This window comes from Nyctereutes procyonoides, unplaced genomic scaffold, assembly GCF_905146905.1.
Source record: "Nyctereutes procyonoides isolate TBG_1078 unplaced genomic scaffold, NYPRO_anot_genome, whole genome shotgun sequence".
Classification (NCBI taxonomy): Eukaryota; Metazoa; Chordata; class Mammalia; order Carnivora; family Canidae; genus Nyctereutes; species Nyctereutes procyonoides.
Window position 1 is genome coordinate 41,525,322 of NW_026575049.1, and position 26,541 is coordinate 41,551,862.

Genomic DNA, 26,541 nt, shown 5'->3' on the forward strand with positions numbered 1-26,541 from the left:
GTCTCTGGGGCACTGTGTGCTGAACGCATGCAAGCATCTAGAGAATTTACTCTCCCTCTGTCCACAGAATATCAGAGGCTCTAACCAGAGGTTCCTCATCATTCTGGGGCCTGTCAGACTTGCTCAGTGTCGACAAAGCCCTCCCCATCTTGTATCAGCTGGATCCGTGCTGTGTGTTCTTTCCACTGACATCTCTACTCCCCAGGGATGGGAAGGAGGTGGCTCAGGGTCTGTCCGCTTGACCATTCTCTAGGCTGGGAGCTCCTCCCAGTGGTTTCTGTTTTACTGAGTCATTTCCAGTGAAAAACTTTGGAGATACTTCCGAGATGGTTCCACCTGAGTCCTTTAGAGTTTTTCACTGGCATGTGGTAGCGCATCTGAGTCCAGAACCGGGAATTGGGAGGGACTGATTTTAAGTTTCTCCAAGTGACTGTGGGCAAAACCCGGAGAGCTTTCTTCACGAGATGAGGTAGAGACTCTGGCTCTTGGAAGGAGCAGAACTTAATTAGAATTAGTTTCAGTGTTTTATCATCCAAGGCAAGATTCACTGCTGCTTGTAGTTCAAAGATACTGGGTCCATTAACATAGTTGGGGCTCAAGATAAATATTCCTCTTCTACTTTTCTTAATAATGTTCACAATATCCTCTGCATACACTGGAAATAAAGAATTCAATTAACTGTTATTGCTAAACCTGGGGTCTTAATAACCCCGAATGTCCCAGATCGACCCAGAGAGTTCCTTGCACTTGTAGGGAAGGAGGGAAGGAAGCATGGTTTACTATGTCACTTTTGCAGCATCAACTCTACTGACAGTTGAAGACAGACTCTAGTGTCCAGTGATTCTCAACTTTCCATTCCTCTCTTTGTGTTCTCTGTCCTCAAGCTGTCAATTCCTTTAGGAGCAAAGCTAGTTGGCATAGTTAGGAATAACAGGGGGACACAGGATGTCGCAGGCTCCATAGTGGGGTGCCTGGGGCAGAGGAAGGGGAGAACTGAACGAGATCTGTACCTCTGAGGAGTGGCCAGGGTTGTGCCCCACCTGACCCAATGCTGAGGGTTGTGGCCAGCAGAGTCCTACAAAGCCAGGGGACCATCTGTTTCGAATGACAGAGATAATTTCCTGTAGAGGAACCAGGAGCTATATCTTTGATTGGGAAGGCCTGCTACATGTTCTGCAACACATGTCCTTCTGTGCCGTGGCCCAACATAGTCTAAGCTCATGAAACTTTCCAGAAGATGTGTATCCCAACAGAAGGAATGACACCAAAGCCCACAGAGCACTTTTACTCAACTTTTCTCTTTGTTCTATATCTCCTCTTGGCACCCAGGACCTACCTCCTCCTGGGGCCACATCTCTGTCGAGCAAACACAAGTTGTATCCATACTTATTTTCCAGAACTTCAGGGAACAGATTCAGAGCCAAGTATTCCTCACTTAAAGATGAAGTGGCCTCATTCTCAAAGGAGCTCCATTTCGCATAGGATATGAAAGCATCAAATACCTTTTTGTCTGAGGAAGAGAAACGATTAAAAAAACAGTCAACCATTTACATGTTTCTCACTATCGTGATGTATCTACATATGCTTGCATCCTATGATGTATGGGCAAGAATTAAGCGTTGAGCTCCTTATTGAACTGATTTAACAATAAAACACAGCAGCTGTGTCCATTTTAAAATCACACTGCTGAGTAGTATCGACTGTCTAACCAGATTCGAATTCTAATTTATGACACACTGCTGCCTTTTCACTGAGTTCAGATCAAACAGCTGTGGCTTCTGTGATTAAATCACATGTACACAGGGATGAGGGAGGTGGGGGGTGAATTCCTCTGAGTTTTCTTTGCACCGTGCTGTTGCTATCTCATGAGTTACACATCCTAAAGGAGTCTGTTCCATCAAAGCATGGTAATATCCAGCAAGCAAAGCACTGCCAGGACCCAGCAACTTGCACAGGAGACAGCTGACAGCACATGTACCTATATTAGAAATCCTCCTGTGTAAAATGATGTAATAATAACTCCCCGGTGGACTGTTTTCCAGGGTTGGGGGATATAATGTATATAAAGTGCTTGGTGTCTGGCTCACAGCAGGCACAAGATAAATATCTTTTTCCCCTGCTTTCTAGATGGGAAATCATATTTATAAAATTCGTTTCAGGATATTTGCAAAGTCTCACATGCTTCCTTCCGTTGAGTGGATTATTACAAATGCACATCGAGTACTGGGATGTGTTATGTAGCTAACTAACCAAGAAAGGTAGAAAATCTCAAAAGTTAACTTATGGGCTTTGGAATCTGGACATGCCTGGTTCAGATTCCAGTCCTCTGCACCATGGCGGGCAAATAGCAGTGTTACAAGATAGCAAACAATAGCCCAGGTGGCTGATGCAATTACAGCATACTTGCTTAACATGGACATAAGGAGAGGCCTTAGTGGATGAAAATGCCAGCAATAGAAAAAGAAGGAGAGGGGAGGTCCAGGAGATGAGAAAAGGGGGATGCCAAAAAACCGAGGCCCAGGGGGCTCATCTGCAAAGCTCCTCATTGCCCAGGTGGGAAGGAGGAGGAGGCTCCTGGGCCATGGCGGGCATGGAAGGTCTGTGTGGTTTAAATGTGTGACACACCCCCTCATCACCTCCATTCCTTCCAAATCCTGTGAAACTCCAGCGAGCTTGGGTTTTTCTCTAACTGGAAGCATTACATTTCTTTGGTAATAAAATTAGCGGGAATGGGAGTATTAGGTCCTTCTCAACTCCGACAGTCTATGTATGTCTAAGATTGTGGATATTCCACATTAATGTCCAAGGAAACAGACATTTTGCTGTAAAACTTTAGATTGGCCACAGAGGGTGCTAAATCTCCATACTTTAAAACCAGGCACTGCCTCCTCATCAGCCACTGTGTAAAGTAAAAAGGGAAAGTACAGATTTAAAAATTTCATGATTAACTCTTCTGTACAAGCTCTAGAATCTTAAGACAAGCAGCATTTTAGTAAAAATATACATATATGTCATCCAGGGGAATGAAGAAGACATTGGTTAAATAGCTTGCTCAATTCAAAAAAGCTAAAAAGCTAATTTAAGGAAATAAACCAAAAACCCAAAAACACAAAAAACCCAACACTCTTAGCTTCAGGATTTCTTGCATGAATTCTCAATAATTAGTCTAAAGAAAGGTATGATTGATACATCTTTACCTGTCCTCTTCCTGGAAATCTGACAGCTCCTCACTGTGTTCCTGGTGTGGGGCAAGCCCTGGTGTAGGAAGTGATTTTCCCCAGAATCCAGCAAAAGGGATCCTGCCCTTTCCAAGCAAGAGAATCACTCACTAAAACTGCAAACCTTCTAATCTTAGAGACCTCCAGGGCTAGGAAAACATGCGAACAGCTCTTCTATTCTAAAGAAGCAAACACTAATCAGTATGATCCTGTCTCCTGTGGAAGTGGACAGATAATTCCATTTATTGTAATAGTACTTGGGTTTTATAGAGTTTCACACTCTTCGAACATTGACACCATCTTCAAACCCCTCATTTTATACATGAGGCTAACTGAGGTAATAGCTAATGGGGGCTCTAAGCCAAACCACCTGAGTCCAAATCCTCGATTCTAACACCATCCTGCAGTCCAATTTTGGGCACAAGACTTCAAGTCCCTCTGCCTGGCTTGCAGGATTGCTGTGACAGTTCACCTAGCTAATACACCTGACTTGCATGCCCTCAGCACTCAAGAGGTAATAATAGTTGGCACCATCTACCGAGTGTTTACTACATGCTGTTCTCAATGATTGATATGTCTTAACTCAATGAGTGCTCATAGCATTCATTGTAATTGTGATTACAATCCCACTTCAAAGGAGAGGAAGCAAAGGCACAGAGATGTCAGGTCATTTGTCATATTGCATTAGGTTGGTGAGCAGAGAGATTATTTTCAAGCCCAACATGCTCTATCTACCATAGTACCATTGGTCAGCAAGATTCCAGTAAGTGAACCAAAAAGCAGTTGTTTCTCCACCTGCTCCCAGCTCTCCCAGGTGTGAAGCCACCACATCTGGAAGAAGGTCTCAAAGCCAGAGGGCATGACTTTCTCCATTGGGGAACATCCATTTCTTGAGCTTCTCCCTCTAAGCCAGTTCTGAGTGGAAAAGCCAGAGGCAAGTTGAGGTCACCTTACCCCCGAGTGTCTCATCCTTGCTCTGGTAGGTTCGGTACAGCAGGACTATTTCAATCCAGTACATGTAGAGCAGAGCACCTGCCGTCAGCATGCCTGCCAGAGTCATGACGGTGCCAAGTAAGATGTATATGAACACCACTGGGGGAAACATGGTAGGCATGAGCAAATACAGAGACAGCTTTCCTGGGACAAGAGCACATTCCGGCCAATGCTGTGGGCTGGCCCAGCACCTTTTCTGACTCTATTATTTTATCAAAATCACTGCTCTTGGAAGCTTTCTTTCCTCTTGAATCTGGAAACACATGCAATTACATCTTGGGGCAACTGTCTTACAATGAATTGGGGATAATTCACGGGAATGGGCTATTCCTGATTGAGGTGGCCAGGGAAACTGGTCATGGCCACTCTCATTATTTTCCCCCCATAAACCTCCACACCACCCATTTGGATCCCTCTCATTGCATATTAGAAATTATTTTCATGCACTATCATCACTACTAAAGTCTAAACTTCCTGAGGCCAGGAGCTACGTGTGGCTTGGTTTCACACCCTCCGTGGCACCTAACACACGAGTCCTTCCACACACCTCTGCTGATGGGAGCCCCATTACAGAGCAGCCACTATAGCCAAGCACAGATTCTGTCTAACATAAGCCTCACCAGGATTCAAAACTTGCTTGTCTTTGGAATCATTTATTAATTGAATGAATGAATGACATCAACTTCATCATTGAGTATCTTCTTAAAGAAATTTCAAACCTTTTCTTTACCAGGCATTTCCACTGCAGTTTTAAAAGGCTGTGATCTGTGATATACACATACCACCCGGAGCAGTGAGCAAGATGACTCTTCTCTCGGTTCTCCAATACCCAACCATCACATTCTCTGGATGGAGAAGCAAGGAAAAGAAAACCCTAAAAGGGAGCTAGGTCCTAACACAATACCTGTTGCACAGGACATGCCCTTTAGGTATTTGTAGAATGAATAAATGAGTAAGTGAATGAATGAATGAATGAATGAATGAATGAATGACAGGTTTTTCCAACACAGCCTCGACATACAGGGTCTTAGTTAAGAGGACCAGTTCTGGATAACTGATATGAAACTTACTAGTGATGTGTCCCTGGTCATAGTATTAAATGGCTTCATATGAGCAAAATGCATAGTGTCCAGCATCCAGAAAATATTAATTACCATCATCACTGTCACAAATCTCTAGGAAAATTCCCCTTCTCTCAGATAAAAGCAGTTGTGTGCATGGTGTGGCAACCTTCCAGGCTTACCTCCTTTCTTTTCTTTCAGTTGGATGGACTGGGTAGTGTTCCCGATGGAGTTCTGGGCAAAGCAAATAAACTTCTTGCGAAGATCCCTCTGAGTAACTTCTTTCAAGTGGATAACGCGCTCATAGACTTCATCCTTTATGGTGTGCTTAACTCTAGGTCAGAAGGATGAATACCCTACTCATTCAGTAGCATAAACTGACCAACTCTTGCTGTATTTGGAATTCATACTAGCAGCCAACAGTTTCGGCTTTCAGAAGAGCTATGGGATCAAATAGTAGCAGGAAGTGCCAAAAGAGCAGAATATTGACCATCTTGTGATGGGAGCTCATTTTTGATTATTGAATCTGCTGGGCATCATTTTACTCACTTAATCAGAATTTAATTTAGTGTGGGCCTCATCTGACCTCCATTACTCTAAGCACTTCCCTAGAAAACAGGCAATAATGATAATTTAAGAATAATATTGAATACTGACTCATTTCCACAAAGGGCTTATCACGTATCTGTGCTCACTCTTTTGAGCACTAAATGTGGACAATCAAGTCTCCTTCATGCCTCACTTCACTGGAGCTCCCATGAGGTAAGAATATGATCATCCTAAATTAACCAGCAACACAGACCAGGCACAAGAGGTGGGTGACAGCCTAAGGTCACTCTGCTTGGAAGTGGCACCCTGAGTCCTGGACCTAGGTCATTCTGCCCCACTCAGCAAGTTGTAAGAGTCAGTATTTATTCACAATATGAGTTTCTAAGGTTGCTGATTTATAGTCTGTCTTTACATTGAGGAATATTGTTTATATGGATGGTGTTTTTAGGCTGTGTTGCTTGGAGCCTACAATATCAACTCATATTCACTGAATGCTTCCTACTGGTCAGGAACTGTGATGAGCGTATCACCTCTACTGGAGCAGCTCCCTCAAGGGACCTTGTGAAGTAGACGTAAGCATCCATAGATTGCATGTGGTTGGATGGAGTCTTGCAGGGGTCAAGGGTCAAATTGCCAATAGGTGGGAAATAGATTCAAATTCAAGGGCTTGTGTGAGTTAGAAGTCCTTGCTGGATTTTATTACTGTCATCAAAATTTGGTCTTTATTTTTTGCAGTGACATGTACTTTTCAAAATGACACTACACTTGTTCATTGAAATTGTTTTAAAAATAAGAAGCAAGTGCTTAATACATAGACTGTTACCTTGGAGCACATTCTAGAAAAACAAGGGACTCTATTTTTTAGCGATTGTCCTGAAAGATTGGATCCAAACCCTCCCTTAATCCTTCCAGGGACCAGCATCTAGCTTCGTGAGGCATTGGATAGCTCTGAATAGCTGGAGTTTTCCTTTCTATTGAGCCGAACTATCTTCCCAGTAAATTCTGTCCACTAATGGGGGTCCTGAGCTCTAGAGGGTGACAAACTAAGTCTAGTTTCCATAAAACATAATGGCTTCCAAGGATGTCAAGAAAGCTATCCCATGTCTGCATCTCCTTTTCCATTTGGATTGCTTCGACTATTCCTCACTTCTCATAGTTTTGGCCAGACGCATTATTGTGCGCTTTCCTCTGGATACATCCCGGACTGTTCACATGTGGATCCCTGAACTCACCAGGGCTCTCAATGGAGGGTACTGGGGAAAATGAGGAGGAGGGCATCCTTCCTTCCCCATGGGTTGGACGTGCTGCTTCTATTCAGGCTGCGTGGGTCGCTACCTCTGTCTGCTTGTCAGCTTGATGTTTCAAGCGGCCGCATCTAACTGTTGCTATAAACCGAACTTCACAACTTAAATATTTCATAATACGGCCTGGTCAGAAACTGCTGTTTAACATGAACTTGCCCTTTGTTATTTCCGCGCTTTTCTAGTCACCACTAGGTGGCGCGAGTGGCCACTCCGTCAGCTGCACCTGTTGGCTCACCTCTGGGGGGCCGTTCTCGAGGTTTCCAAAGGTGAAAGCATTTAGGGTGGGCTGCAGAGAATAACAGTCTGCTGATTTCCTTCTTACCTGATCGTCTCGGGTGTTGGGACTTCACTCTCCTGGTCAGAATCTTTAATGTACCATTTCACTACAGGGTTAAAGTCCCTTTGGTGGCCAAATCGTGCCCTGCAGTTAAGAGTTAAAGGCTTTCCTAAAAATGAAGGCGACACAGAAAACAGGAAGGAAGTCCGTGAGAACGCTTTGTCCGGTGCAGGAGGAAGACTCCAACCACAGACCGCTCATTACTGCAATCACGTTGGCAGGTAAAAGAGACTGTCAAAAATAACCCAACATCTACCTGACTCTCATTTGGAAACAAATTAGACCAAGGCTGTTCGTCTCCAAAGGGCAATACTTATATCTCAAACCTGCCACTATATAGGCATAGCACTAAGAATTCTGATGGGGCTGAAGGATAGACACCAGCAAGATGAGGAGTCCCCTCAGTCACTGACTCCACAAAATGAGGAGTCACTGGTGATGGTGACTCACTCAACGCTGATGTTGAGTACAAGGTGCGTCATAAAGAACATTTTACTGCTCACCAATATTTGCACGTTCAAATAACATTGTCAGGTTACTGTAATGTAGTTTAAAGAAGGAATTGTTTAGATATTCAGCAGTTTCTTGAGCAAAGCACTACAGTTGGGAAGCATATTATTACACTTATCCTCTTTCTACTCATTTTTCCCATAAGGGGTATCCAGATACACTGCCTCAAACTCAAATTTTCACCTTGAAACGGTTAAAGACTCCATTCAGAAATCATCTGTGCGCCTTAATACTGTCCCCCTACCCTGTCATACTTTCAAATTCACTGAAACCATACGTGGCTCAGCTATTTTTGAATCATTAATTGTGTTTCTTTCCTCCTTCCTTGCATCCTTGTGATGCCTCTGGTTTTGCAGTCTATTTCCAGAATCAGGACACGCTAATACCGCCATCTAGCGGTATTCAACCATAGTCTCTATTTTTACATTTCTGTAATTATAAATATTTTAGCCTTTAAAAGAGCATTTATTTCACTGGAACAACCAGCATTTGATTTTAAATAGAGCAGTTCTCATGTTACTGTGTGAGAAAGTGTAGATGTTATTGAGGTTGATAAAATACAAGGGGACCAGAGGAAAATCACTTTGCCCCTCTACCCACAAGAAGACCCACTTAGGAATATGAGTTACTTGAGGAGGAGATACAGTGTTCCTCCATAATTGTCTTAAAGGCCACACCAAATACCATGTTTGCGAGGATTCATGCTATTCAGATTGGTAATTTGGTTAAACTTACAGACTTAACCAATGGACCTAATACATAAAACACCTGTTTCTGGGATGAGTAAGAAAGAATCTAAAATCTGCTGATCATGTCCAATCACTAGTCACCTAACATACAGTTTCCTACATTTCTCAGTGCATCCAGATGAGGCCAGATTTCTTTTGTCTATTTACATATTTAAAACTTGAAACTTAGAAAGAATAAGTAACTCTATCAGGTCACAAAGGTAGCCAGTGGCTCAACCACGATTCACACTTAATTCTATTTGACTTAAAATCCCAAGGCTCTTTGGGGCACCTGGGTGGTTCAGTGGTTGAGCATCTGCCTTTGGCTCGGGTTGTGATCCTGGAGTCCTGGGATGGAGTCCCACATCCGGCTCCCTGTGGGGAGCCTGCTTCTCCCTCTGCCCTATGTCTCTCTCATAAATAATTTTTTTTAAAAAAACCCCAAGGCTCTTTTCCTTATATCACACTTAGAGCTGCTCCCAGAAGCACAGGTCATTCAACGGAGATAATACAATCCACCTTACCAAGTTCTACTTCCAGCACATCCTTGATGGGATCCAGAATATCTGGTTTGAGAGTAGTGTCTTTCACTAAAAGATGAAAATAGAAATTACAATTTGCACTGGGAAATCTGAAGGCCTGCTTGCTGAAGGTGTGTGCATCAAGTGGCACTTTGATCTAAATGCTTTGCAGATCCCTCTTCAACTTTGATTCGGATTCTATTAAGGCTGGGAACTTAGATTTCCTTGTGAGAAATGAGCATCCCCAAATGACCATGACATCAGGTCACAGGTGCTAACGAAATACCAGTAAATCCTGGTAAATCCTCATCCACCAGGGTGTGCTTTTACTTCCACACCAGCCCTGCTCAACCATCGCAGACCTGAGCCCCCGTTCCCGTCTTCTCCTACAAGATTATTTTTGGTACCATCTGACTTCTCCAGAAGAAGAACGCACCTGAGAAAATGCTCACATCACCTAGACTGGAGTCCACCTCCTCCATCACTAAGTACATGGTTTATTTCAAAATAAAGTTGAGTCCGGAACTCCATTACTCATTTATCCCTCAGCTTCCTGCCACAAACTGCCAAACTGGGGCTTTGTGGTCAAACTCTTCCTATGTCCCATCTCTTGATAAGGGAAAATTCATCACCTCTGCTCTGGGAATGGTCCACTTACTTCTTGGGGACCTCCTTCCCTCAAATACTCCATCTCTCCCCCTGTATATTTGCCTCTTTCTCCTCTCTCACCTGCCCCATCTTCCCATTGGCTTCTTCCCATTGGTATTTATCCATGCTCAGTCTCTCCATCTTAAAACAGAGAAAAATCCCTGCACCCCATTTCCCTGTGGCACGCATTCTCCTTCCTTCCCAGGCAGATCCTTGAAACAGTGCTCTATGCTCATCTCCATTCTCTCACTTCTTGTGGAGTTGGATTCCATCACTCCACAGAAACTGCTTTGACTAAAGTCCCCAGTGACCTTCTGGCACCTCAATCCACTGGGCACAACTGAGTTTTTTCTTCGGCTTTATTTCTCAGCTGCGTTGGACACTGCTGAGCACTGTCTCTGGCAACCCTCTCATCCTTTGGTTCCCTGCTTCTCTGCTCTCTAGTTCACCTTCTGCCTCTCTGCTCGTTTCCAGGGTGTGTGTCTGGGGGCTCTGCTTTCTGTGCTTCTCGTGAATATCAGTTCTCTCCCTTTTCTCTGCTGTGGTGCTGTTCACTCTTTAGGCCTCTTCCCTACAAAAGGTCTTGAACCTTGAAACGATCTCTCTCTCCTATGTCATCAATTTCACTTCCTCCCACTGGCACCCACTGGCTTATGTAAAGAATGACTGCCATCTGCACAAACCCAATGACCAGTTCTCAAACATCACCACTGAAGCAGAGTGTCACTCCCTCTGCCCCGACATTCTTTAGTCACTTGCCCTGGGACAGTTTTCCTCTCTTCTCACACCCCTGCTCCACCTCCTCTGGGGATTCCCTCCTTCCTTCCGACCTCTGCAAGTATTGCAATGTTCCAGGCCTCAGTTCCAGGCCTTCTTTCTATACTAACTCCCTAGGTGACCTCACTCAGTCTCTTTGCTTTAGATAATCATGTTGACCACCCTCAAATTTCATCTCCAGCCCTAACACCTCCAGACTGGTTTATCCAAATTCTTCCTTGCCATTGGGATTTGGATCACTGAAAGTCCTTTCAAACCTAATCCTTGGGGCATCTGGGTAGCTCCATGGTTGAGCATCTGCCTTTGGCTCGGGTCGTGATCTTGGAGTCCTGGGATCAAGTCCCACATAGGGATACCCACAGGGAGCCTGCTTCTCCCTCTGCCTATGTCTCTGCCTCTCTCTCTCATGATAAATAAAATCTTTAAAAACACTAAACCTTAATTTCTTTTTAGATCCTCTTCTTTTTCAGCCTTTTCTTGCTTCATGAATTGGTGTCACCGTTTACCAACTTAACTAAGCCACAAAACAAAAGCATTCTTCATTTCTCTCTTTACACATTAAATCCATCATCATGTTCTGTTGACGCACAAATAGCCATTTCTTATCACCTTTGCTAAGTCTGTGCAGTGAGCAATCAGGAGCATCTTTTTAGAATGTGCATCAAACCTGCTGCTCCCCCATTTGTGCCCTAGGTCAGCTCTTACCTATGCAATGCAATGCTACCCTCCATCAGTACCTAACAGAATGTCTATCTAGTTGCTCAACCTAAAACCCAGCTCTTTTCTCCTGGATCCCACCTCTTCCCTCTTCCTCACTGCCAATTCCCAAATCTTTTCAGATGTACCTCCTCTGTATTTCTTTTTTTTTTTAATTAAAAAAATTTTTTTTTTTATTTATGATAGCCACACATTGAGAGAGAGAGAGAGAGAGGCAGAGACACAGGCAGAGGGAGAAGCAGGCTCCATGCACCGGGAGCCCAACATGGGATTTGATCCCGGGTCTCCAGGATCGCGCCCTGGGCCAAAGGCAGGCGCTAAACCGCTGCGCCACCCAGGGATCCCTTCCTCTGTATTTCTTGAGTCTGTCTGCTTCAGTGCATTCCCACTGCAACTCCTGGTTCAGGCCACCATCAGTCATTGCTCTCTCCATTCTTGCTCCCCCCAAACCCATTTTATACACAGCAGATGGAGATAGATCTATCTCAAAGGCAAATCTATTCATGATGCTCTCCTGCTTAGAACCCTCAAAAGCTCCCCATTGCTCCTTAAATGAAGTTCAAACTCACTAAAACAGTGTGATGTCAGTCTTGTTTCCAGACACTCACTCTCAGTGGACCTTCTTTTTCTTCCCAGACTGTGTGTGCTCTCTCATCTCCGGGACATTGACTATGCTGTTCCCTCTGCCTGGAACGGCATCTTGACCATCTTCATTGCTCTGGTCTGGGCTTGCCCCTCAGTTCTCACTTGGACATGGTGGGTCCAGGTGTGGGTTTGGTGGACCTCCCATATGCCCCACTGCTTTCTCTCCACTCATTACAATGCACTGGGATAGCCTGTGTGCCCCACAAAGTGGGAAGTTCTGAGCGGTCACAGAAAATGTCCAGATACTCATGCTTACGGCCTTAGCACCAAGCCCAGTGCCTGATACATATTAGATATTCAACAAATATTTGTGTAAAAAATGAATATGTGAAAGAATGAAGGAGTGAATGCGGAAGACAGGAATGCTTGGTTGAAAGGATGCAACAGATATTGTAAGGCATACCTTGGAAGAAAGAGAAAACCACATTCTGCCCTTGAAAATTTGATGGGCTGAGTTATCATGCCTGGAGTGAAGAACAATCACACATCCCTTGGAGGGAGCAAATGGTACAAGTGGGGTACTTGCATTCTAACTTCTCCCCCAAGGAGCAATATAATATAAATGTAAATTACTGACATCCAGGAAGTAGGTAGAAGTGGTTAACTTGGTCTCAGTGTGTGTGTGTATGTGTGTTGTGTTTGTTGTTTAAAGATTTCATTCATTTATTCATGAGAGACACAGAGAGAGAGGCCGAGACATAGGCAGAGGGAGAAGTGGGCTTCCCAAAGGAAGCCTGATGTGGGACTCGATCCCAGGATCCCAGGATCATGCCCTGAGCCAAAGGCAGATACTCAACCTCTGAGCCACCCAGGCATCCCGGCCTCAGCATGTTTAATGTAATTTGTACATTACACTAAAAGAAGAGGAGGTAAAAATAATCAATGTATTTACTATGAGCTGAGTCAACCATTCTGTAGCTATTTAATACAGAGCATGAATGACTGACTCAGTTGTGTTTTGGCAAAAGCCATGCTTAAATTAATTGCATTATACAATTTATTCATGCCGGCACTTGTAAATCTAGTAAGAATGACCCAGTGGAAAGACTAGGCAGGCCACGGAAGAATAAACCTAACAGACCAACAAACGTATAACAAGATATCAAACTTCATGGAAATGTAAATTGGGATTTAAAAAGGGAGAGAAGGGGCAGCCCAGGTGGCTCAGCAGTTTAGCACTGCCTTTGGTTCAGGGCATGATCCTGGAGACTGAGGATTGAATCCCACATCGGGCTTCTTGCGTGGAGCCTGCTTCTCCCTTTGCCTGTGTCTCTGCCTCTCTCTCTCTCTCTCTCCCTCTCTTTCTCTCATGAATAAATAAATAAAATCTTAAAAAAAATAAAAAGGGAGAGAGAGAGAGAGATCTCACTTCACATCAATCAAAAAGTGTGACAACACCAAACATTATTTGGGAATAATGGGAATCTGTTCCTTGCTGAGGGTGGTATAAATTAACAAATTGATACCTTAGAATAATAACATATATTTTAAACACAAAACATATTTTATAACATAAAACAATATTCTATTTTTTTAATGCCTACCTACATTTTTAGAAAAGCATAAAGATATAAATGGAAGAATGTATACAAGATTAGACTACAGCTGGGAAGGGAGGAAGCAGGAAAGGATAAAAGCATAGGTCTCAAGCTGTCCCTGCAATGTTTTGTTTCTTTACAGAAAAAGCAAGATTTTAAACATGTGGAAAAACTTGAACATGTATTAAAGCTGGCAATAGGTTCATAGTGTCACTTACTGCTGTGTATGAAGTATTTAACATTATTCTTTAAACTTATTACAAAAACAAGCCAGGGACTGTCAATGCAGGAAAAACCCAACTTGTGACAATTTGAATATGATCCAAAAGTAGGCCTTCTCTGGGGGCTGGAATCTAGGTTAATGGGAAAATTAATGTTTTCCCACATTTAAGGCTTCACATGACTACCAGTATATGATTATCTTTTTATTTTCCCCAAAAAGGAAACCATTACTAAGCCAAAGGAAGGTAACTTTAATTGGGTAATGGGGCTTCAAATCCCAGATCTTGAAATGAAAATCTCACTTACCTATGGTTCTCACTTGAAAAACAGCTCTGACTATCCATGAACTTGTATTATCCGACTGAGTGTAATCACATACATATGTGCCCTGGTTGGTTTCATAAACTTCATTCACTACAATTGGGTTGCTCCTTTCTTTAGGGAGTAGTTTTCCGTTCTAATCCAGGGGACAAGAAAAATAAATAACTTTCCTTAACCAGAGATTTGTTATTAATATTCGTCACAACAACAGAAAAACTTCACAAATGAGAGCATCACCCATGCTATGAAGAGCTTCTGCTCAAAAACTGTATTTGTAAGATTCGCATTTGTTCATGAGAGGCGTTTTCAGATACAATTACATTATCTGTTAAGATCGAGGCACCAAATCTGACTAACCCACAAAGAGTTATTTAGCCTAGAATTTCTCAAAGCATGACTCAGGCCTCTGAGAACATTATAGAAAACTCATTTCCTTTAGTAGCTGATACCTCAATGAATTAAAAAAAAATGTGTATTTACATTTGTGGAAATTGACATAATTTCTTGTGTAATGAGGCTAAGATAAAGTTTCTTCTCTAAATAAATTTAACTCAAAAAAGGTGAAATTTGAATTTAAAATATTAAGTTAATAACTAAACAGGAATGCCTAGATATGACAAAGAATGACCGATGAGTGACAAACAATGAGCTCATGGTGGACCCAAACTAAGGTGAGAGCTAAACTGCAATTAGGAACATTTCTCTCTCTTACTTAGCATATCCATCAGGGATACTCTTCTAAGGTCTAACGTTCTCCCCCAGCTGAACTTGCCATTCTTTCCTGCTCTCATTCCCTGCTACTGCCCCTCCACCCACTTGCCACTCCCTAAATAACCATATTCTTTCTCCATCTATGTGTGTGTACATCTCTCCCACTACTTCCCCCAACTGGGTCGGCTGCAGCTCAGTCTTTAACTCCAACTCAGGAGGTAATGCTCTCAGACCTCTATGATTGCACATAGCCTTCTGATCATAATTTATGTGCACGGTTACCTCTTCCTCTATCGTTGTTGAGACAGCCTTTGTGCCAAGACACATCACTGCTCCTGGACACACTGGCAGGAATAAACAGAAGTCCCTCCAATCAGAGACTGCAGAGTCATGACTGCTTTCTAGGATTGAGAGAGTGTTCAGTCGAAGAAGGCAGACCCCTGAGCAGTAAGCCAGAGTATGATGCACTTGGGCGGCCTTGTCTCTGTTCACAGGAAGCAGGGATGCTCCCTCTGGGCTAGTCAGAGCCTTGAGGAATATGTGAGAATCACTCCATTGAAGCTGAGTGCCATCTTAGAAACCTTTGAAATGGAGCTTCTATATGGGAAATAAGGCCAAAGGGAAGAAGCTGATGCATGTAGATGGATTGGGTCTTTGTGTCTCTAGTACACAGCAGACAGGCCAGCAACAGGGAGCTCTTTGTAAATGATGAATGAATAAAGTATGTGTAATTGAAAGGTTTTGAAGCATAAGAGCCATGTAATCACCTTTGTATCACTAGGGGATAGGACATAGTTGGGGCTAAATAAATATTTGTTAAATGGTGAAGTATCACTGTACCAATAATTCTGTAGCCCCTGACTTCCATGTAGCACATGGCCTTCCAATCTTCAACAAATAGCCCCCAGAGTATATGACTCTTACCACAGCAGTCAAAAACAAAGAGATAAGCAAAAAACAAAACAAAACAAAAAATCACAAAATAAGTACTTCTTATCTATACAGATTAAAAAATCCTTTCTCATGGACTATTTCATATGATTCACTCAAAGGATCCCCTGACCTGGATTGCACAGACTCTATGAGAAAACTGAGGTTCTGGAGTTTGTGTGTGGCTCTCTATCCCAGAGCCAGTAACTGAGAATGAATTTTTGGGGAGGCGGGGACTTATGTATTTTATTTCAAAGATTCTCTGGTCACAGGTTTTCCCCAGGGAAATTCTGAGAATTTGCAGTTTCTTACCAGATAAAACATGGAGATTTTTGCCCTTAGTCCTACCCCCCAACCCCTTCCTCCTTTTTTTAGTTTTAATTTATTGGTTAAATTGATGGTGGCAATCCGTGAGATGTGTCAAAGAGTATACAGATGTATGTGTGTATATTGTATGTATGCTAACATATTACTGAAGGACACATTTTAATAAAGATTTCTGTCATAATTAAAAAAAAATCTGAGAGGACTGAGCATCCATGTGAATTTTTCTAACTCTTGAGTTTCACGTTCTTGTTGAGGAATTTCCCTTCCACTTCACCTGCTAACTCAGAGGAACAGGGATTCCCCTACTCCAAGTCTCTGGTGTGGTTGTTGTGGCCCAAGAAGGGACTTCCAGTAGGTTGGCAAGGAACAGGTCAGAGAGCAGCAATGGCAGGCCGGAAGTAAAAGAAAACAAAGAAGTGAGGCAGACCAGGTTAAATATCAATCAGCTGATCTCAGGGGTCAAGGACCTCTTAAAAGGATGGGTCAGGGCATGGGGTAAAAGTCAGAAATAAAACTCTAGAGAATACAAGAATCACATCCGAAGAGCAGAAATTGGAGCAGAGATGTGTCATGAATCACACAAGGAAGTGATGGGCTGCAGAGTTGTGGGCTGAGATCTCAGCTGTGCCACAGGGGGGATGGGTCAAATCAAAATTGCCCTGATTTTTTTTTTTTTCATAAAAAGCTAAGTATGAGGGTGCCTGGGTGGCTCAGTCAAGGGTCTGCCTTGGGCGCAGGTCGTGATCCCAGTATCCTAGGATCAAGCTCTGCATTGGTCTCCTTGCTCAGTGAGGAGTCTGCTTCTCTCTCTTCCTCTGCCCCTTCCTCCCTGCTCCTGTGCTCTCTTGTTGTGTCTCTTTCTCTCTCTCAAATAAATAAATAAAATTTAAAAAAATGTAAAAAAGTAAACGTGACTTCATATGTATTATTAAGACTTAATAAGATGGAACTAAAAGGAAACATTGAAGAAAACAGATAAGGGAGAGGTAATTTGTGTCAAGAACGATGGGAGTCCCACTCCAGTAAGATGATAGCAAATGATTTCAGTAGGAAGGGAGGTGCTGATGGGGCTGTTTTGCTCAGCTGTGCCACACTCTTGAACAAAATACAGAAGGAGGAACATCTCAGGGTGAACCTGTATGACTTGTTTCAGTAAGTTCTAGACACAAGCGAAGCTTGCAGAAACAAGGAAGACAGTAAAACAGGACTTCTAAAGGAATGTGAAAAGCAAGAAGAGCACAGAAAATGTGTTCTAGGAGGAGCAGTTACTGAAATATTTCCAGCCAGTATCATCAAGCTCTAACACTATTGTCCAGTGCAGCCCCTCTCGGGAGTACAATACACACGGTGCTATTCTGTGGGGGTGGTGCTCCCCAGCATTGGACAACACAGTGGAGTTCCTACTGGGGCTTTTGCTACCTAGTCTGGGAGGACTCCCCATATGGACATCTCGAGCCCTACCCTCCCTGATGGACTTGACATTTCCATGACTGTTTAATGACTCATTATGTCCAGATCTGCATACCTGACCTCTTCTCATTCCTCATTGAATTAATGTCTACTTTCTCAACTTGCTAATTGTTGTGAATATATTTGAGCCAGAAAGACCCAAAACATGAGTCATCTCTTTTATGTCCCCCTGAAGTATTTTACCTTGTATTTTATTCTTGAAAATATCACTAGCGTCCACCAACTTCTTTCTGTTCCCACTGCTCATTCCCTGGATCAGGATTCACACTCATAAAGTTCAATCACATCAGCAGGGACCCCCAATAACCATATCACGTAACCAATGTACAACTGTTGTGTTCAGCTCTAACCACACCTCTCAGGAACACTCTGGTCTTACCATGCTGAGCCACTCACCATTCACACGATGTGTCCCTCATGCTTCTGCTTCCATTGCCCATCTACCTTTTCCTGCACTTCAGTCTCTTGCCCTATCCATCAACTGACAACATTGTACTTTTACATAAATTCTGTACTAATAATTATCTTCTAAGTGGAAAAGGGTACATTATGAAAAGTATCATGAAAAGCTAGACGTTCATCTCTAGCCAAAGTCTTGAATGGATTATTGGACAAATGGCTTATGAGCCCTTAAAAAAGTGGGTTAATATCAGCCAGCTTGCACTCACTACCAACATTCATGCCAGTTTTGTAATTTTCTCCCATGATAAAATGAAGAGACAAGAGTCTCAGAGGAATATAGAAATATAATAGATGTTCTGGCTTCACTGTAGTGAGTCATTTGGAAAATACTCTGATAATGTCTTTGTTAAATAAAAATAGATACATACAGGCTGAATGAGTCAACATTTAGGTGACTTTTTAAAGTTAATTGAACAGTAATACTTCCCAAGTTGTGGATTAAGGGACTGTATATAACTAAAAGGATCATGCTAGAGTTAATAGATGAGTTGACTGGCTCAGTACCAGGCCATTCAAAATTTTTGCTAAGAATATCATGTCTGCATCTTATCTACAAGTCACACAAATCTGAGAATGATGGCTAACATGGTGGATTTCAAAATCAAAATGCCAACCTCTTGATATGTTGAATGATGAGCTTAGACCATCAAATCAAAATTTAATAGGAATACATGTAAAGTCATGAACATGGATTACAGTTCTACTCTGTTAGCACAGCTGAATTGGCCTGACTGCAGTTCTTGTGAAAAAGAAAAAAAAACAAACCCTACCTGCCAACTAAGAATGAATCAACCACATAATGGACCTGTCCCAAAGCTAATGCAATCATAGACCACATTAATACACTGTGTAGAACAAAGAAAAAATAGTTTCTCTGTTTTCCCTATTAGTTAGGCAACATGTGGGTTATAACATTGAACAGATGTTAGGAGGTTGTGCAGGATTATGAGCACTCTGAGACTGCACAGTGAGAATCACCAAATGGGCCAGTATATCAACCTTGAAAATACTTTTCAGAAACTCAGTCAAAACAATCGGTACTTATTCCTTACTTGGAACCACATTGATTTTAGGTCTAGCCAGTCTCACCAACTCAGCAGTTCCCCATGTCACTAGGCTCAAGGGATGCCAGGCAGTACTAGTGACTATGAGAAGAGGAGGCCATAAAGGAACTGAGAAAGAGAAGTGGCAAGTCTGTGTGTGCACATTCCATGGAATGCAGGGCTCAAATGATGCAGCAGCTCCGTCATCATTGTGGCCAGTGAGTGTGGCCTATGAGTGAGATTGTTTCAAAGCACCAATGGAAAGATTACTCAGGGCACAAGTCTAACTGACACTGTCACAGCAGTGTCACTGACACCTGTATCACCAACACCTGTATCTCAATGCCAACCCCGCTGCCCTGTTATAATTTTGCCTACTTCCAAGATTTGCTTAGCCAGAGAACATAAAATGTCCTCTAGTTCAATGCAATTCTCATTTATTTAAGATGATGCCTGTTCAGCTAGTTTTTAATTATATTTTTAGAAATCAGCAAAATATAGAGAAAATGTTTCTTGAATAAATAACAGATAATTCATTTTAATTCTGACTTCTTGGTCACTTAATAGTTCAGTGAAGAATCTCCAAGCCTACATTTTTTTGATGGGTCAATTAAAAATCTTTTGAAACCCCCAGAGCCTCGAGCCCCTGGATTTATCTCAGTGGCATATTCTGTACATCTGACGGGGGCATCCCTGACCAGGAGTTTCATCTGAATTCAATAGCACCATGTTTTCATCTGCTCAGCCAGTGTTAGCATATGTCATCTCTTCTGAGATAGCTTGGATGTGACCCACCCATCACCTGAGTGCCAGGGGTTTAGCATGAAGGCAAGGAGCCTCATGTCTTAGTTGCTGCCTAGTATCACCACTTCTAGTGATACACTCCTGCCATAAGGTCTGTGCGTGCGTGCCTGTGTATGTACGTGTGTGCACATGTGCATGTATGCGTGTGCACAGATACATGCAATTAGGAAACATCACATGAATAATGACTTATCCAAATCTGCATCAGAAAGTACAATTTTGATAAGAGCCATAATCATTCACCCACTTTTAGGACAGATGTCTATTCACTGCTAAGCACATCCTGACATTGCAATTGAGACTCCAGAGACGTGAAATCGAGGCCCCACAGACCTCCTTCTGTGAATGTCATACACCATTAGGATTTTGTTTATAAGAGATACAGGCAGAAAACTGACATCTATTGTGTGGCTTCTGTTTACCTGAAAATGAAAACTTCCTTCAGGGATACAATGATTGAAAATTTAAATGTGTTTTCATCTGAAATGACGGGGGAGTGGGGGAGGGGGCAAGCCTGGTTTACTGGCCTAGGAACAGCCGACCCTGACATGGCTAGGAATCTGTCAGCCCAGATCACAAATACTTTTGAATCAAGAGTAAGTTGTTCAAAAGTTCAAATACTTTTGAATCAAGAGTAAGTTCTTAAGAGAACTGAAAATAATGAACAGAACCATGGACTTTGCTGCCTAACCTCATTTTAGAGGTTATGAAATTTGTATGTTTCTTAGGTTAGGAGTTTATGGAGGCCAACATTTTTTTAGTGTCACTTTAAAATACAAATGTGAGACTTACAGCACATCACATCACTTGTTTTCTCTCTGTATATTAATTCTATAGTGGACATGATGACACCTGTCTACCCATTGTCAGCAGGTCTCAAGGGAATCAAGTGAGGATATATCTTCTCATACCCTGGTCTTGTACCGCCAGGACTCTCTGATTGCTGAGTCTTGGAGTGTGTAGAGCCACCAGATAAACATGGCCACTGGCATGACTGATCAGTGGCAATTTTGGGGACGCCTGGGTGGCTCAGTGGTTGAGCATCTACTTCTGGCTCAGTTCATGATCCCGGGGTCCTGGGATCGAGTCCGGCATCGGGCCCCCCACAGGGAACCTGCTCCTCCATCTGCCTGTCTCTGCCTTTCTGTGTCTCTCATGAATGAATGAATAAATAAATAATAATTTTAAAATGATATTTTTATATTAACAAACATATGTTTTGAAATCGAATTTAATGTTATACACAACTACTTAAGGCAAAGTTTTAGACTTTCAACAATTATTGCAATTACAGGAGGCAATGGAAATTCTATTCTTTGTTTCTGCCACCCCGAGGTCAACTACCATAAGGTTATGTTGACATGGGGTTATGTGACATTTATGTATCTGTTAGCACTTGGAAAAATCGTGAGACACAATGGCAATAAGAATTGTTTTTGTCATGAAGCTTATTCACATGTGGTTCATAACTCAAAATCATTAGGAAACTTGCCTCTTCCTCATCCCTGCCCCTTTTTCCTCTTTATACTGTACTCCCTCCCCCCCACCCCAGTCTCACTTCTGCAAGGCACCTGTTACCTGGGCCATCTGCGTTTGTCATAACTGTCCTCCCAGATATGCTCTCTTTGGAAAGCATTCCAGACTCCTATTTTATTCAGAAACCCTCCAGGACTTACTTGTTGGTAGCTCCCTTCCCCATAGGAATGCCCATTGCTTTCCAAAGACAATAGGAAGGAACTTATCTGGTTTTCTGCATTGGCTGATGCTCATAAGTTTATGTCTTACCTCAGGTGTAATACACTTGAATTTTAGAAATTTTGCTGGCATGGATGAAAAAGATGGTTCCCTGTGGTTACCTATGAGAGTGACCACTTTAGAAAGTTAGGTCTTCTCTGTAGGCATAAGGTCAGTATTTGCAAAGCTCTAGACCTCAGATCCTCAAACCCACGTTTCTATAAAGTGTCTATGGGTAGGTTACCATAAAAATGATACTTTATGGTAACTCCATAAAGCTCCATAAAGCTCCAAAGCTGAGAAATCATTCTTTGGAGAAATCATTCTTACCTGGTACCAGGTCACCTCTGGACTTTGTGCATCACTTTGGCAGTTGAGGCTAGGGCAATTAATTTTGGCAATGCTACCAAAAAGAAGGTATTGCTGTGATACAGAGTTATTTGGTATACAGGATAGATTTGTCTTAGGCTTAACTTCTAAGATGGTCTTGATACAACAGGCCTCATCCTGAGGGGTCCTAGGAGAGTTAACAAAGGCCTATGAACATAGATGTTATATCCAGGTAATACAGGGCTTGGGAATGTTTTCGTATAAGAATGCATTTGGGACGTACCGGATCCTAGGTCTACAGATATATGACCCAGCATTACTTATTCCTGCGGTCAGAAAGCATAGGTTGCTCTTGTCCTGGGTGATGTGAGGAAAGTTGTTAGTTATTTCCCCTAATGAATCGCCATTTTGAGGTTGTAGGTACCACTGGACATCAGATAGGTCCTCATGACCACTGCAGGGCAAGTTTTCAGAGCCTTGGGTTGGTAAGACTTGACTTCTGTGGTACAAATGGGATTTCTGTAACTCTGTTAGGTCACAAAATAGAACAAACTCCTCACTCCTTGAAGAATATTCCCAGAGCAGTTTTTTGGTGAGGCAATCTGAAAACCACAAGGAACAAAGAGAAAGGGAGGCGCGTTAGAAGACAAATCTCTCTCTTGGCAGTGAGTTTGTGTATATGACATCTAAAGCACAAGCAACCAAATAAAAAATATAAGCAAGTATTGGGTGCCTGGGTGGCTCAGTCAGTTAAGCGTCCACCTTCAGCTCAGGTCATGATCTCAGGGTCCTCTTTCTCTCTCTCTCAAATAAATAAAATCTCAGAAAAAATAAACAAGCTGAACTACATCAAACTAAAAAGCTTATGCACAGCATAAGAAATGATCAACAGGGGGATCTCTGGGTGGCTCAGTGGTTTAGTGCCTGCCTTCAGCCTAGGGCGTGATCCTAGATCCCGGGATCGAGTTCCATATCAGACTCCCTGCATGGAGCCTGCTTCTCCCTCTGCCTGTGTCTCTGCCTCTCTCTCCTTCTCTCTCTCTCTCTCTCTGTCTCTCTTTTTCTCTGTCTCTCATGAATAAATAAATAAAATATTTTAAAAAAAGAAATGATCAACAAAATGAAAAGATAACCTATAGAATGGGAAAAAGTAAGCAAACCATGTATCTAATAAAATATGCCTGATTAACATCCAAATATAAAAAGAATACATGCAACTCAAAAGCAAAACCAAAAAAAAAAAAAAGAACAAACAAACCCCCAAATAGCCACTTATAAATGGACAATGAACCTGAATAAGCATTTTCCAAAGAACATATATAATTGACCAAGAGGTACATGAAAACATGCTCAACATCACTAGTCATTAGGGGACTGTAAATCAAAACCACAGTAAAATATCACCTCCTACCTGGTAGGTTGGCTTATCAACAAAAAGATAAGAGATAAGAAATGCTGGCAAGGGGGCGAAGAAAAGGAAACCCTTGCGTACTGTCGGGATGTATTACACACACACACACACACACACACACACACACACATGAATATTATTTAGTGGTAAAAAAAAAAAGGTAGAAATCCTGCCTTTTTCAACAACATAGATGGATCTTGGGGGCATTATGCTAAATGAAATACGCCAGAGAGACCAACACCAGATGATGTCACTTACACGTAGTCTCAAAACAAAACAAAACAAAAATCAAACTTATAAATAAAAGAGATCAGATTTGTGGTTACCCGAGGCTGCATGAGAAGTGGGGGAATTGGATGAAATGGTCAAAAGGCACACATTTCCAGTAATAAGATACATAAGTAAGGGGAATATACTGGAGAACACAGTGACTATAGTTAACGCTGCTGTATGGTTGATCTGAAAATTAAAAAAATGCGCTCTAAGGATTCTCATCACAACTAACGAACAAGGAAGTTTCTTTTTTTCTTTTTTGGTAGCTACATGAGATCATGGATATTAACTAAACTCATTGTGCTAATCATTTCACTATATGCATAAGTCATTTTGCTATCAAATTTGTGCAGTGCTGTATGTCACTTATATGTCAACAAAACTGGAGGAAATAAAGATCAAACTCTAACCTATGTTTATAAAGAGTATATGATTTAATGAGGAATTAAGCTCCCTTGTCTGTCTTCTTCACTGCTTCCATTTAGAAGGTCAGGCTCTAATGCCCTCCCAGTGGACTTGAGCTGGCCAGTAGCCGCAGCACTTAACTATTAAAGACGACTGAACCACTCCTCATTCCTCTTCAACTGCTCCCATTGAACACCTACTACCATAACTGGGCTCCTTATTGACGCTTGGTATCAGCTGAAAGCTGTTCACCCCAGTCATTTCTGTCTTCCTGCACCCATCTCAACAGCAGAAAGGAAATGCTCTGCATTAATAGGTCAAGCTGCTGATATATCAGACTATCTGTCACTTCAAATCTTGACTTTAAGACTCACAGTGAACATGATAAGCGAAAACCCTACCTGAAGTAGTCATTCCTTTAATTCTCTCTCCTGTGACAAGCCAAAGAAAAATCCAGCCCAAAGAAAGCATCATTCTCCCTGGGTCCTGTCATCACTTCAGTGAGTCTGTTGCATTGCCAGGCTGTGGTACCTCGCGTTTCAGAGCTCCTCCCTGAGAATCATCTTCATTTCTGTAAGTCAAGAAATGAGAAATGAAGAAATCAGAACCAGTGACCAAAATGCAAGTCGCACAGGAAGCTTTGAAAGGGGCGGGTCCTACCCAAATGCCCACAATGGTTTGTAGCAGTCTCTTTGCATGTGTCATTTCTTATACGTCTGAAGGAGGGAGAGTATCGCAAGCTCACAGGAAACACTTGGACCTCTGCTCCATACCATACGTTCTTTTGGTGCCCTTTCTTCATAGAATTCTTCTTCTTCTTCTTTTTTCTTTTTTTTTTTTTATGTTATCACCTAGAATGTGTATTTCTATGAGTCATTTGGAAACAGTTAAATGAAACTTTTCCTGAAAAGGTGACCCACGTTAATTAAAAATGTCAGGATTCCACAGTTATGGAAGCCTCTGCTATGGCTCATATGTGTACAGCTTGAGAATGTCCACGTGTCTATCTTATTTACTAATTATTTGTGTTAACTGTTAGAGAATAGACACTCTGTTCCCCAAATAAGAAAGGAAAAGTTGTCACTGTCTTACTGTGTGTATCACTCTTCAGCTTGGTTGTAGGAATAAAGAATTTTACTTAAAAATCTGCCCTAAAACACTCTCATACTGGCCTAGGCTTTTTAAAGTTAAGATGGGATGGGGTTCGGAGGGGGTAAACAATCCTCTGAAATAGAAAAAGTGAGGGACAGGATCACCTGAGGAGAGGGAATGAGAACCTGATCTGTGTTCATGGTACTTTTGTCTCTCTTATCAATAGGGTGGCCAGTGGAATTTTCAAGCCATTTATAAAAGATGAGAGATAAGGACATTGGGTGGGTGTCTTCATCCATTTGGGCTGCTTTACCAGAATACCACACAGTGGGTGGCTTATGCACAACGGAAATGTATTGCTCACAGTTCTGGAGGCTGGGAAGTCCAAGATCAAGTCACTAGCATGGTTGTAATCTGCTGAAGGCCCTGTATCTAGTGCATAGTGCCTTTTTACTGTGTCTTCATGTGGTAAAAGTCACTAAAGATCTCTCTGGTGTCTCTATTTTATAAAAACACTAATCTTATTCATGAAGACTCTACCCTTATGACCTAAGCAACTTTCCAAAGGTCCCACCTCCTAATACCATCATCATTGTGTCTTTGGAGGTTAGAATTGCAACATATGAATTTGGGAGTGAACACATTCAATCCAGAATAGTGTGTAATGGGTGGTGAGATGTAGCCTAATTGAGGAGAGAGAGGCAGAGTATATAGGCAGAGGGAGAAGCAGGTTCCATGCAGAGAGCCTGATGTGCGACTCGATTCCAGAACTCCAGGATCACACCCTGGGCCAAAGGCAGGCATTAAACCGCTTAGCCACCCGTGTATAATGGGGTGAGACAAAACAAATAGTAGAGTCCCTGTCCTCAAGCATCTGTCACAATGTGAAGAACAATGTAAAATAAAAAAAAATTGAAATAGTAAGAAAGACTTTTATTCAAGAATATTTCAATAGAGGAGAGAAATCAGGCTCAATTCAAAATTCAAGAAGAATAGGGGAGGATATAACCAAGGAGCAAGGTAGGCAGTCAGGAGCTAGAAAATTAACTAAGGAGGCGTCGAGTGTAGAGGTATTCTTACGAAATTGACCCAACAGAGTTCTTGTGCAAGGTGTGTCAGGGGCTTAGACATCAAAGGTGGGAGGATGGCTTAGCAGGACACTTTTCCTAAGAATGGACTGGGCAGACCAGACATATGACTGAGGCTGTGTTCAAGGCCTAGTGGAGGAGAGGTCTCAGAGAGCCTGACCAAAATTTGGTCATGAAAAGAGTCTTTGTCAACACAAACATGCAAATAAACAATTATAGGAGAATGCAAGACAGAAACCAATATGGTGGTGACAGAAAAGAAAAAATAAAGAGGGAAGGAGGGAGGAAAAGAAAGAAAAAGAAGAAAGAAAGAAAAGAAAGAAAGAAAGAAAGAAGAAAGAGAAAGAAAGAAAGAAAGAAAGAAAGAAAGAA

At 42.2% G+C, this 26,541-nt stretch overlaps 1 protein-coding gene across 2 annotated transcripts; it reads right to left on the reverse strand.

Annotated features, from left to right (window-relative positions):
- On the reverse strand, positions 1 to 24,545 carry IL18RAP (interleukin 18 receptor accessory protein). 2 transcript variants are annotated; one of them, XM_055328698.1, is made up of 10 exons: positions 24,391 to 24,545; positions 22,184 to 22,502; positions 21,901 to 22,087; positions 14,075 to 14,225; positions 9,225 to 9,290; positions 7,448 to 7,571; positions 5,455 to 5,606; positions 4,173 to 4,310; positions 1,337 to 1,510; positions 1 to 655 (listed from the first exon to the last, which is right to left on the reverse strand). In XM_055328698.1, the coding sequence occupies exons 1-10, from the start codon at positions 24,461 to 24,463 to the stop codon at positions 291 to 293; spliced, it is 1,749 nt and encodes a 582-aa protein (XP_055184673.1). In that variant the 5' UTR covers positions 24,464 to 24,545; the 3' UTR covers positions 1 to 290. The 2 variants fall into 2 exon arrangements, with proteins under 2 accessions (XP_055184673.1, XP_055184674.1); XM_055328699.1 differs by lacking the exon at positions 4,173 to 4,310.
- Positions 24,546 to 26,541: the final 1,996 nt, after the last annotated feature.